This window comes from Malurus melanocephalus, unplaced genomic scaffold (genome assembly GCF_030028575.1).
Source record: "Malurus melanocephalus ecotype Western Australia unplaced genomic scaffold, MMel_1.1 scaffold_216, whole genome shotgun sequence".
Lineage (NCBI taxonomy): Eukaryota > Metazoa > Chordata > Aves > Passeriformes > Maluridae > Malurus > Malurus melanocephalus.
The window spans coordinates 1,147,319-1,160,293 of NW_026623448.1; the positions used below are offsets into that span (position 1 = coordinate 1,147,319).

General features: G+C 45.9%; 1 protein-coding gene across 3 annotated transcripts; it reads right to left on the reverse strand.

Annotated features, from left to right (window-relative positions):
* Positions 1 to 862: 862 nt before the first annotated feature.
* Positions 863 to 12,968, reverse strand: CUNH2orf88 (chromosome unknown C2orf88 homolog). Of its 3 annotated transcripts, none has more exons than XM_057374100.1 (4): positions 12,721 to 12,968; positions 7,537 to 7,605; positions 6,881 to 6,950; positions 863 to 3,521 (listed from the first exon to the last, which is right to left on the reverse strand). In XM_057374100.1, exon 4 carries the CDS (start codon positions 3,360 to 3,362, stop codon positions 3,099 to 3,101), a length of 264 nt encoding a protein of 87 aa, XP_057230083.1. In that variant the 5' UTR covers positions 3,363 to 3,521; positions 6,881 to 6,950; positions 7,537 to 7,605; positions 12,721 to 12,968; the 3' UTR covers positions 863 to 3,098. The 3 variants fall into 3 exon arrangements, with proteins under 3 accessions (XP_057230083.1, XP_057230081.1, XP_057230082.1); XM_057374098.1 differs by having other exon boundaries at positions 6,881 to 6,957; XM_057374099.1 differs by having other exon boundaries at positions 6,881 to 6,999.
* Between the last annotated feature and the right edge of the window lie 7 nt (positions 12,969 to 12,975).

Genomic DNA, 12,975 nt, shown 5'->3' on the forward strand with positions numbered 1-12,975 from the left:
TGGAGTGYTTTTATTACACAAAATCAAGCCAAAGAATCAATGGCAACTTAGCTGAAACCCACTGTCAGTAACTATGAAACCAGCACAGCTTAGCATAATCTAAATTTATTTAGGTAAAGAAGTCTTTATTTTCACTATGTATTAGTATTTTGCCTATTAACTGTACAGCAGAGCTCTGGGAAGAGATCTCCCTCAATCTCTCACCATGCTGTAGTACCGAACAGATTTTCTATWAAGGGTAAGTGCATTATTTATAAGGACAGCATCCTGTAAAAGAGATGATTTTCCTGGTGAGAAGCCATCTCACTGTTTGCTTTCCATTTGCCTGCCTTCCCTGAAGTGCCAATGTCACAGAAAGCATCATAAAGCAGCTGGAATTGCACTTGGAGCCATTCTGGAGCTGCTGGAATCTTCAGGCACCAGTGAGGATCGATGAGGTGTGGCTGCAGGTGAGTCCCACTGTGGGCAGCTCTGGRGCAGGCAGGGCAGCCATCCCACACGGAGCAGTCCTTGGGGCACGGTCAAATGTGCCTGGGCAGCTTCCTCCTCTGGGCAAATTCCCAGTGCTTATACAACGGGYGCTGGGATGGAACTACAGGCTGTTTTAGAGCTCTGCCTGCTGATGGGCCGTGCAGTGGCAGCCTGCCAACAGGGAAGCTGCTTTCAAAAGTGCATCTGATATTCCTGAAGAGTGTCAGATGCTAAGGCTACATCCAGAGGAAGCATTTGAGACGTGGCAATGGGATGCACTGCAATACTCCACTCCCCGTGCAGCCCCAGGGTCTGTACAAGGGCCAGGGCAGATCCACCTGAAGGTGCTCTGGAAGTGAGTGTGGTTTTCTACCTGCTCTTCATCACCTGGCCAACAATAGCTATGGAGCTTTGGTTTTTTATTTCATTACTGTGGTTAGCAGAGTTAACATTCTTGAGTCCAGACTCATGTTAGAAAGGTTGGCCCTTTTTCCCTTTTTTTTTTTTTTTTTTTTTTTTTTTTTTTTTTTGTAATAGATCTTTATTTTACCTAGATTAAGAATAGGAATCTTTTTTAATACTGTGTTTAGGCAATATCCAATTGATATGTACTGACCTGATCAGTGTTTTGGCTTTGCTTTCTATCTCACACTAATATATGGGGTATTTTAGAGCAAACAGAGTATGATCTAATGTTTTATATGCTGTAGAACTTGAAGGGATGTCATTGCTAGCAGGAGAATTTAAGTGAACCATAAAGCCTTAGTCCCACTTTGCAAATGGCTTTGAAGATGACTACATTACTTCAAAGGGGAYGACRTTACAGCATAAGCTGATTTTGTTCYCTTTTCCAGCAAAAGCCTGAGAATAGCCTTAATAGCAGGTCACTGGGAATCCGGTCTGGTCGCTGGGATTTAATGGCAGCCTTGAGCTGTGTCACACAGAAGCATTTTTCATCCTTTATTCCTGAAAAAGCCATATGAATTCACCTATACGAAGTCCCCATATAGGTGAATTTCAAATATCTAAGTTTCTGTCACAACATCGGTAAAACAGCTCATAGACTGTCTTATGTCTGAGAACAAGCTAAAAATAGCAATTCTTATGGTCCTCTTTCTGCCTTGCTTCCCTTTGCTTGAAAAATCATGCTTTGTATCATTTACTAGAACTACATGTACCTTTTAAAAATAGTAGCAGCTTTTGCCAGTATGGAAAGCATTTCTCTATAAAATGAAAACATAAAATGGAAAGCACTTTGTTCTAGGAAAAAGAATGATTTCTTTTAAACTGGTCATCACAGAAAGAGGAACAAACAGGTGGTATAAGCCAAGCTGTTACAAGGCCTTCACTTTGTATAAAACGTCAGCAACATTGTACCTTTAGGATGAAAAGGAGTAATTCATCCGTGTCCTGATGTGTGGAATGCCAGCTGGGAGTGCAGCGAGGCAGGCTGCGAGCCCTGGGCAAACAGGGAGCAGTGTGGATGCAAGCCAGAGGAATGCAGCTCTGGAGCTCTGGGCCCAAGGCTCAGTCCCTAACTCTGCATTCCAAGCACTGCTCTGGGCTGGTGCTCCCATAGCTCCACCTGGCAGTGCCATKAACAGGTTTTCCAACCGGGAAGCAGCAGCCTATGGAAGCTGAAGGAAGATGTCCTGGCTCAAGGGTAGTACTTCAGAGAAGACTTCCAGTGTAATGCAGCCACAGTTCCCATGAAACAAATCATCCTAAAGCACTGTCACATCTTTGAAGGTTCATTTCACTAGTTACCATCAGTAGTTTTTGCACACTTCYCTGGGTTACAGTAAAACAACAAAACCAAGTCCTCCCAAACCAGCACCCTAACACAGAAAGAAACCCCAAACAAAATAAAAAAAACCCAAACCAAAACACGCAGCCAGCTTTGGTCTGAACACAGCTACCAGATGTCATTAACCTGTCTTACTGCAGGGTTTTAGATACAAGCTTTCATGCATTTATGGAAGCATCTGTTAATGATAATGCACTGCTTATCAACACTGTCATGTTTCTCACTGATTCACATCAATGGAAGGTGAATAGTATCATCATCCATATGGTTCCCTGAATACTGCTAGGGTTTACAAAGCKCTTCTCATCACCTTCATCATTTTGTGTTATTACAGATTTAGTTAGGTCACAGAATCCAAAGTAAAATTGATGACAGCAGCTACCTTTGCTACATGCAGACCTTGGTTTCACTTCAGCAAAATGCAGACAAATTCACCAAGCACAGAGAGTTCCTCTCACCTACAAACAGCCCACTGATCTTTTATGCAGAACACACAAATAATCCATGTTTTGTCCTTTGTGGCAGTGCTTATACAGGTGTAGGGCAGCCACAGTCTTCTCATCTTTTTAACACTAATTTCTGGTCAGATCCAACATATACAAAGACAGTATACTCAACATATGGCTGACAACAAATGACACTTGATGAATAGGTTCTACTGTGGATCCAGTTAGTTCATTAGCAATCTACGTTCAAAGGCAAATTTTCTCGGGCTCTCCCTGCCAACACCCCCATGCAGAGACGCTCAAAGGGCAGCTGAGGTGCTTTATGGGCGCTGGTACCACGCACAGAGCGCTCACAGACAGAACAGGCTGAGGGCTCAGGGCACGTCGCTCTCAATGAAGGGGATGTCACTGTACTTGCTCTCGGTCACYGCCCACTGTTTGACCGCCTGCTCCAGGATCTCCCGCGACAGCCGGTGCGCGTAGTCCAGCACGATGGCGCTCGACGGGCCCTTCTCCTCCACCTGCACCGCCAGCAGCGACGACTTCTCCCCCGTGCACCCTTCGCCACCTCCCGTGATCCTCTCATCCTGGACAGCACCGGAACCTTGGAAGGCAGCCTTGGATTTGATGCATCCCATGGTACATTGGAAAATGCAGCTGCAAAATTCAGTTCAACAGCATGTTTTGATAACCTGGAAGTGGTTCCCTTGTTCGATGTAGGTTTGCTGCTTATTGCTAGTGGCTCCTGTTATTTTCAAAGAACAGAACATCTCTTTTTGTGCTTCTTCTGAGGAAATCTGTCAAAACAGTGTTTCATATAAAGGCAATAAATAGTTTACCATTGTCAGTGAGCTCAAAGGAAACCTAAATTCACTACAGGCGCTTGTAGAAACGGCTTAAATAAATCTCTGCCCAGTGCGTAAAATGTTTTTATCGGTAACATCCATCTACTACAAGTAGGCAGAGTTTGACCTGAATTCATGYTGCCTTTGAATGCAATTCCCAGTACAGGATGTAAGCCATCCAGGAACGTAAAAGTCTGAGGAAAAAAATAGTCTGTTTCTTCCAAGTTAACAGTGYATTGCTCTTTTCCTGAAACTGCAAACAAATACGGTTTAGCTCCAGGGACTGCTGCTGCTGGAAATAAACACCAAAACCATCCCACAGATGCACCACGCAACCGCCATAACCAGAGTCCTGTGTCATGGCTGTCACACGCTCTTTGGGCACGATGACGCTAATTCCCACTGTCATTCTGCTGTTGCTCAAGGAGGCTTGAGCAGGGCAGCCACCAGAAGGTATTCACAAGGAACAAGAGCTGTTTTTGTTTTTTCCCTGGAGAGGGYAGGGAAAGCAGCAGCAGCCTGCTGTGATCAAGGCAGTTCCAACAAAGCCAGAGCACCAGTCTCACTAGAGCAGGATAACTCTACATCCAGAGAAGGGAGAGTGACAAACAAACACCTGACAGGGTCCTGTTCAACTCCTCAAGATCCAGAGTTGGTCAACTCCAAATTCTGGTATTTGGATGGAACATGGATCTTTGTTTACTGGCCTACAAAGCTGTTTTTGGGGCTACTTTCTCTCCGCAGGCAAAGCAGAATCTCACGATATGCCTGACTTTGCTTGGCATGCACTTACCCACTTATCAGTTAACAGACTGCCAGCCAAAATAAAGACTGCGCAGCACAGAAACCAACTGTTCCCTACAGCTTCCCCCAATGACGTTGTGCTAAGGTCAGCCAAAGTTAAAGATTTTTTGTAAATAGCCTTTGAAAACACAACCATGGCAAAGATGTTAAGCCTTACTTATTTCCTTTACACTCTGGAGGAAACAGGGGCTCYGATCCAGTAACCTGATCAAACATTTGCTGAGGAAGTCAATGCCATTTGCAGGTAAATGGTGCTGCATAGGTGGGACGGGACTTCCCCGGTCTGGCAGCTGAGTCAGGAGAACCAGATTCCTGGGACAAGCTCCTCTCCCTCCTCTCTCGGCTGGTTCACAAAAACCATTGCTACCTGTTTGTAGGGCTGAAGGGCAGCACACTGAAGGGGCAGCTGGTGTCCCTGGCAGGAAGTCAGTCCTAAAGGGCTTCCAAAACTACGAAGTCCATACATTTTCACATCTTTACCTTTGTACCAGGACACTTCAGCGTTGGAGAGAAATGTTTCTAAACCACTTCAGCGGAGTTCAGGCAGTCTCTTTTGTGCACACTGACCTGCTACAGCACGTGCCTGATGCTTTGGAGCAGGAACTGCAGTTCACAGGCCTGTAACACAAACCCTACTGCCAAGGGCTGACCTCCACTTGCTGTTTACCCAACACAAAGGAGAGCCGAGCTAYCAGATTTTTATTCTAACAACATGTCAGTAAATGAGTAAAAGACTGGATTAACATCTCCTCATTAGATGAGTAAACAGCAAGATCCCCTTCATTGCACTTACTCCTATGGAAGTTCATACCCATGTCTATCCTTCACATGCACTGATCAGACTTCACATGCCTACACACCAGAGGCCAAGAAGATGCCTGGAAGCAATTCAGACAGCTGAATAATTCAAAGCTTTAATAGTAATATCTTGTGAATGTCTAATTTCAATATTTACCATTAATAAAACATTAATACAAATCACTTCCACTTGCTCTTCTGGACAAATAATGTAGTTTTAAGTCAATAACATGGTAAAGAATCACTAACAGCAGGTACCACTCAGCACTGCTGATACCTTAAAGCTGAAGTCTTAATCCAGCCAAAGCAATACACAGCTTCAGTGTAGTTTTACCAGAGTTTATCCCTGACATTTTCCTCAAAATAGACTATTCAGATTTGGAGTTTTTATCCAAGTTTGGAGCCATAGTTGTCCTTTTTTTTTTTTGATAGCTTTTAAATGGAGGTCTGATAAACAGAAGCCAGCTTTGGTTAGTATTTGATCATTGCTTTAATGTTTCCCTCGTGCAACTRCAGATTTCTTTTAGGGGACACCAGATGAGTTAGTGTCCAGTGGAAAGGATGGAATGCGAGTAGAGGGAGGATAAACATCTCCTAAAGCAGGTAGGGAGAACTTCCCTAAGGTCAGCATCTTCTTCTGCAGAACTCACCACCTCTGCCTTTTCATTTGGGCGAAGTCAAATGTTTGTGCAACTGCCCTGCACAGAGGACAGGGTGGGCTCTGAAGTTTGCAGACAGCAAGGCACACAATAAAACTCAACAGTTCAAATTCAGTTGAGCTTAAAAGCAMAGTTACCGACCCTGCTTTAAATTCCTGGCTGTTGCTCATTTCATTCTTTATGAGCTCAGTACTTTCGAGTCACTGCAGTGAGTTTACAGTTTGCCCAGTCTACTGGAGTTAATAATTGTTGGCACAGAAATGATTGCAAATGAAGCTGCCCTCAACCTGCTGGCTGCTTCCTTGTTTTCCTCACAGCCCATGGCTGCACACACATGATCAAGTGCTGTTTAAATCCTCTCTGCCTAACTCAACTCCAGAGTGTTAAGTTCTGACAGGGATTTTAACATCTGCACCTTTCCTAACAATGCTCACACCTGAGAGGGAAGAAACCCAACAACTTAAACCAGCTCACTTTACTTAAAGCACAATTTTCCATCCAGTAACTGCACAAGGCAAAACTGAGCGATAGGYATGTTCCTCTCAGTGGCCAAGCTCTGCTCTGTGGCCAGTTGTGCCTCAGACACCACTGCATGGATGGTTTGGGGCTCAGACCAAGAGCTCTGCAGTGCAGTTCCTCACAGGACAAAGCTGCTGGGCTTGGCTGGAGCCAGAGGTCAGCGAGCTCAGCCTGCTCTGCTCACTCTCAACCARGAGCTAAAGCAGCCCCATCACAAACCTGAACACATCTTCTCTTTTTGGGGACAGATTTTACASTAAGTGAAATGCTGATTTATCCATCTGAAAAATACAGGCTCCWAGCTGAGCTCAACTTTACCGGAGGTACAGTCAAAATATTTTTAAATGCTTCATTTAACTTCAGCATAACAAACACTGTGTACTACTTTAAGAAAAGTCCTGAAAACCATCAATTGCATATTGGAATTAGAAGTTCTCAGGGTTAAGTACAGGTGTTATTTCACCTATTATGTTAATTATCGTGATAATACAAGAAGGCAGAAAATATTGAGGAAGCAGGAGCTGAACTCACCTGGCATGTGAGGGCTAAGCAGTCTCTTTRCCAGCCTGGCAAAGTGTTTCCTGCCAAGGTAAGTTCATTTCTAAGTACTGAAGGAAACAAAACAATGGTGAAAGGATGCCTGCAATTCACTATTAGACAATATAAAATAGAGGAAAAAAGCATTAATGACATAACTGACATTTTTCAAGCAAATAAGTTTTTTTCAAGCATTAGAACAATCAATAAAAATAATCACAAAAGGGTAAATGTGAGATAAAAAAATTAAGGGTTTCACTGCCCTTTGCAATATATCATCATATGATGAAAACAGGCAAGCGTTTTGCTGTTATGCAAAACATAACAAGCCATCATAAGCAAGTAAGTTCCTACTGCCATTTAAATGTTTTCCATCCACAAGAACCTCAGAAAAAATCTTGAAGTTCAATATTATGCTGTATGAAACTGCTTTCTGTAACACTTTCTGTTACAGCAGTCACCGGATTAAAAATAAGTCATCCTTTTCAAAACAGCTTTTCAAAATGCTCAGCTTCACCCAGCTGAAGGCAGCAAGTAATTCCTGCTGTGMCAGAGCCAAACTTTTAGGTTCAAACATGACTCCTCCTCCAGCAGAGAGGCTTTCAGTTTCCCCCTGGGTATCCACAGCAGAAGCTCAGAGTGCCACTTACCAGAACCACGTCTGCCTCTAACAGGTTGTCCCCTTGTCCCCAGGAGAGCACAGTTTCACGTCTGGGACYCTGCAAAGGGAACCCAGGAACAGAGTTTAGCACTTGCCAGGGTGTCAAAGGTGCACGTTATTACCAAGGGGATGAATCTGTAGTGCTGGCCTTGCACAAGTCTGCTTGCCTTTTCTCCCACACAGAGCTTGACTTTRACAAAGGTAAAAGGATGATACAGCACTTAATAAATTAGATTGAATGACAGGCTGCAACMATTTATACACAGCACCTAATCCTGGGCACAGAGCAGGGCCACWGCTTGGGCAAGCAGCTCCTGAGCTGCTGCAGGATGCCAACCTCCTCCGACTGCAAGTCCACGGAAGGATGATTGCAGTGAGGAGACAGGAAGGGTAATGTGCCCCACCTTTTGCCTAACCTCAAAAGCTCTCTTCCATTTTCCCTTCTCCCTCTCTTAGCTTCTGCTGAGACCCAGACCTTGATCATCCAAGGACATGGGGAGAACAGTCAGATAATCCCAGCGCTGCCATTAGCATGAAAACAATGAACTCTGGAAMAAAGATATTTAATCRKARTTTGGGCAGGTGAGCCAGCTGACCTACCAGCAGAGGTAAGCAAAGAGCACTCAGGCATCTGTACCTCTCAACCACACGAAATATTCAACTCCTCCATATAAGAGTGGAGAGCAAACCCGGAACATCCTTTCCCACATGGCTTTAGCCTTTGGATAYTGTGCAGTGCTGAGCAGAGCAGCGRCACATAAATGGCAGAGGGATGAATCATTCACTCAGTGCACAGCATCCCCTCCATCGCTGCAGGACTCAGGCTCCCATGCACAGCAGCCCCAGGCAAAGGCTCCCARAGCWGCCCAATTCACCAGGCTTTCAGTKCTGCCCTTCCTTAACATCCAGCTTSCTGAAAATCCTGCAGAGGAGATGCACTGCACAGCGTTAATTATAACAACTCTTTCTAATCACAGGAAAATGAAGTTTTAAAAAGCTTCAGTTGCTTTAAGGCAAGCACAATATCAAAGATTCTGCTACCTCAGGCAATTACTGATAACCAAATATCCCAAAACAACTCAGGACATGAAATGCAAAAATGGAGATCTCATTTCTCTCAGGGCCATCCCCTCCCTGTCCTGTCGCTTAGTGCCAACAAGAGATAAGAGCTGCAGATTGGAAAGGGCTGGATGCACCAACTGCAAACAACTGCTGTGCAGGATTAGCGTGGAAGTGAAAGTCTCCTGGTTATCTGTCTCGAGGTACGTGCTGGAATTTCAAAGGCTTGGGTTTTTCCTCTCCATGGCCAGAATTGATAAAGCTTTTCCRGGCTTCTAAGCCAGTTTGTTACTGAATGGGGAAATAGCCCATTTGCTTTTCAAAATCAGGCAACCTCCAGTTTACTTTCAAAGGCTTTTCAGTAAGAGCACAGCTGATCACAGAACCATAGAATTGGTTGGGTTGGAAAARACCCTTCAGATCAAGTCSTTTATCCCAACACTCCCRTGCCCACAACTAAAACTTRTCCCTARGGGCCACATTTACACATCTTTTAAATACCTGCAGAGATGGTTCTTCCACCMCTTCCCCRGGCAGCCTGTTCCAATCCTGACCATCCTTTCARTGAAGAAWCTTYKCTAATATCCAACCTAAACCTCTCCTGGCACAAYTTGAGGTCATTTCCTCTGGATCTATTGCTTGTTACCTGAGAGAAGAGACTGAACCCCACCTGCCTACAAACTCCTTCTCAGAACACTGAGTTACTTAATGGAGGCAATTTCCATGTCAAATTTCATCTCTCAAGCACTTTAGCAATGCAGCAAAGGAACACAAAAATCCTCAAATCAGTGGGAAAAACGAGAGAAGAAAATGTTTCTTCTTACTTCACTTTATGATTTACATGCACAGTGTGAGTGGGGTGCTTTTGCTATTAAACAGTACAGCTGTGTTGATGTGAGTTTTTATGCTGACAAACTTCGGAAATCTAAAACCAGTACTGACTTTAAAAAGAAAAGAAAACAAGGYAAAACTGCCCCACAATAATCAAGAATCATTCTTCCCCCTCCCCAAGACACACAACCACAGAAGCCAGGAACAAAAACAAGTGCTTTCTGCACTGTTCTATCAATCTTMCCCAAGCTTTGGGAAATAGCAAGCAAAGATGAAGTACCAAAAGAAAATGAAAATACCAGTAGTTCAGAGAACAGCAATACCAATAGGTACAGCCCTCAGCAGCCACAATGTTATAGTTCATGCAGGAAAAAGAAGTCTTGTTAAAAGCAAAGAACACTGTGTGCTTGGTAGCTGTCTAATTTCATGAAAGTAAAACTGTACCCAGTCAGCCTGTCCTGAAATCCTCCCTCCAGTGCAGCAGTTTATTCACCAGAGCTGCACACACACAGCTCAGGGAGCAGCCTGAGAGGACAGGAGCTAAAAACTTCTCACAGGTTCTACTCACCTTTTACCTTAGCTGCTTGTCCAAGCTGCTGCTTGTCCAGAGGCTGCTGTCCAGAGGCTGCTGTTAGCCCAAATCTGGACAGAAATACTTACAATGGATTCATTCTGCTTGATTTTTCCATGATGGATGGATTTTTTTTCCCCAATGTCTCAGAATATAAGCAAGCAAATATGTACCAGTACAGACTCTGCCAGAGCATGGACAAGAGAGAACATTAACTTATTTACTCCCATACAAACAGGAGAAGGATGCCTACAGTTGATGGAAGCCTGTTTTCTGTGGCGTCACAGTGAACCAAGGGATTGCCTTAGCAGTTAGGGCCTTGGAGTGAGGCTGTAGAAAAAAGGACACAAAGAAGATGCAGAGCTTCTCAGAAACTCCATCTGCAGGAAGTTTAGCCAAGACTTAAGGAACCCGGCTACAGAAATTACAGAGGAATGCCTTTGGAAGGGAAAGCTAATAGTGATAGAGGAGATCCAAAATCTTCCAAGAAACCAAATACAAAATAATGCTCAAAACTGGTGAGTGAACAGAAAGAAAGTGTCAAAAACGGATATAAAGTTTTTGACACAGATGTACAGCTGTTTCCTTGCCCTGCACAACATGAAAGGATGCAGGTTCAACACATCTTTGAGCAAAGCCCACAGTTCCTGTAAKTATCAGCCCCTGCCATCTGTACTAGCTGCAAATCCATGGTCTGAAGACCATCCCCACAAACATTTCCCACAGCAGGGGAAAACACACCACCAAAGGAGTCAGAGACACTGGCCAAGTCCCACACCGAGGTTAGGCTACTCTAAGGTACAGCACTGGGCCCAGACAAAGCAGCCTCTTGGTTTATTACAGTGCTCTGACACTGCAGTGAACTAGAGAGGAAACAGGAATTTTCCTACATATGCCACAAAACTTCCATCCCAACTTTTCAATTGTGGAGCCACAGCCTACCTATTAACAGYCCTCTCCAGGAGCACATTGAAGCATTACACCACTTACACTCAGACTAAGGCTCAGGATTGAGCCTTGTTTGTAAAAGTGCATCGCCATCCTCCACAGGTGCCAGGCAGAGACAGAGCTGCAGACAATGAAAAGGGATGCACAAATCTTTACGAGCAAGAAAAGCCCCTCCTGCAGCTATTGCTGGCTGCTGCCCAGCCTGGGGATGCTGCCAGCAGGAACTGAGGAGCAGCAGCAGCAGATAAAGCAGCGGATCRGTGTCTCGGGCTGACAGGGTCGGGCTTTATTGTAGTGGCTGTCACAAGATTCAACTAYGAACATATGGAGCTGCAGAGAAGAAGGTATGAATGAGGGACACGGCCTGGCTTTGTGATGCCCTCAGGAAGGCAAAGKCTCCACTGAATTAACACAAATGAAAGTCAGGAGGAAGGAGGCRGTCAAGATCTGCCCAAGATCAACCAGAGAAGAGCACAATAAAAGCAGCACACAACCCCATTCTGWTCTTTAATCTCCAGAAGCCCATTAYAAAAAGGGGAATCGGAATTAGGAATGCACCAGAAAAGCTGTTTTTCCATATCTCACAYAGGAAGGCACAGGAAAACACAGCCYCAGGTTTTAAAATCACAACTATGTTACCAGTGATAAGCACAAAYTGAGGAGTAAGAGGACAAAGTGAGGAGTTAAAAACCAGCTGCTCCAAGTGTACTAAGGCTGCCCAGAATTGCAACAAAGAGCGATGTCAGCCTTAGAAATCACTCTGTCTCACGGCTCTCCCCCGGTATTTGTTTCCTTGAGTTCCATCACTCCTAACGTGCCAGCTCCTGCTTCCAGCAGTTGCCGCCTTCGCGCCTGGAAGCGGGAGGGCCGGCAGCCAGGCGAGGCAGCTGTGCCCGCACAGCCTGGCACCACTGCCAGCTCTCTGTGCCCCAGGACCCTGCCCACACAAACACCTTGTCCTCAGGGACACCAGAGTTGTGAGACTGTCCAACCCCTTGAGGAACTTGTACAAGCCAAGATGATTTTAAAGCAAGAATGTTCTCAGCAGAACGCGATGTTCAGAAAAAAAACAAATTTTGTATATACTTGAAGGTTAAAACTGCCACTTTGTTAAAGCTACAGGATAAATCCCTGCATTTTTCTTTTTTAAATTACTATATTTAGAAACCTAATTTGGACTGCTACTTACTGAACTATGAGAAGGCATAAAATATTTCTAAATGTTGAACAATTTTTGCCATGACAGGTCTTGCATTATTAAGTCTGTATTTTATAACGTGCCAGATGAAGGTAACCTGCTCTGTGTAAAGGTTTGTGTGGAAGCTTGGAAAGGGCACTCCTGGCAAAGCAGGTGCTGACAGACCCTCACACCACCTCGGCCGGCAAATACAGTAATCTCACGCCTTCCCCACAGCAGGAGCACCGCTCGGAGAGAACCAGCCTGGTTTACCTTCCCGCTCCGCATCACTCTCACTGCTGTCCATAGTACCACCTTTCCCCAGGGTGCCCAACGGGAGCGGCGCCTCCGCTTTGCTCAGTTTGGAGGAGCCTGTGGCCGGCAACCTCGCAGCGAGACGATGGGAGGAGTAAGGCGGCACCGCCGCCTGTCCTGAAAAACCCTCACGGCACGGCTGTGCTGCCTGTCCGCACACCGCGAGCCTGAGGAGGCTGAAGGCCGGTCCTGCCCGCGGCCAGGCTCGCCCCGCGGGTGGCGGCCGCGCATCCCCCCCTCCCGGGCGCGGAGCGATGGAGCCGGGCACATACCGGCGCGGCGGGGCGGTGTCCCTGCGAGCGGCATGCTGGAAGCGTGGACCCGCCGCGCACGATCCCCGGCCGCCGGGCTGCCCCTTCCTCCGGCGRTGCCCGCGGGATCCGGCCCTCGTCCCACCGACGCCGCCGCCTCCCGCAGGCTCCTGAACGGCAAAGACGCAAACCCACCGTTAAAGTCCATGCTGGGAGCGCCTCCCGGCCCCCGCCCGGCCCCGCGGCGCTCGCACAGGTAGCGCCGGGAGGGCCCCC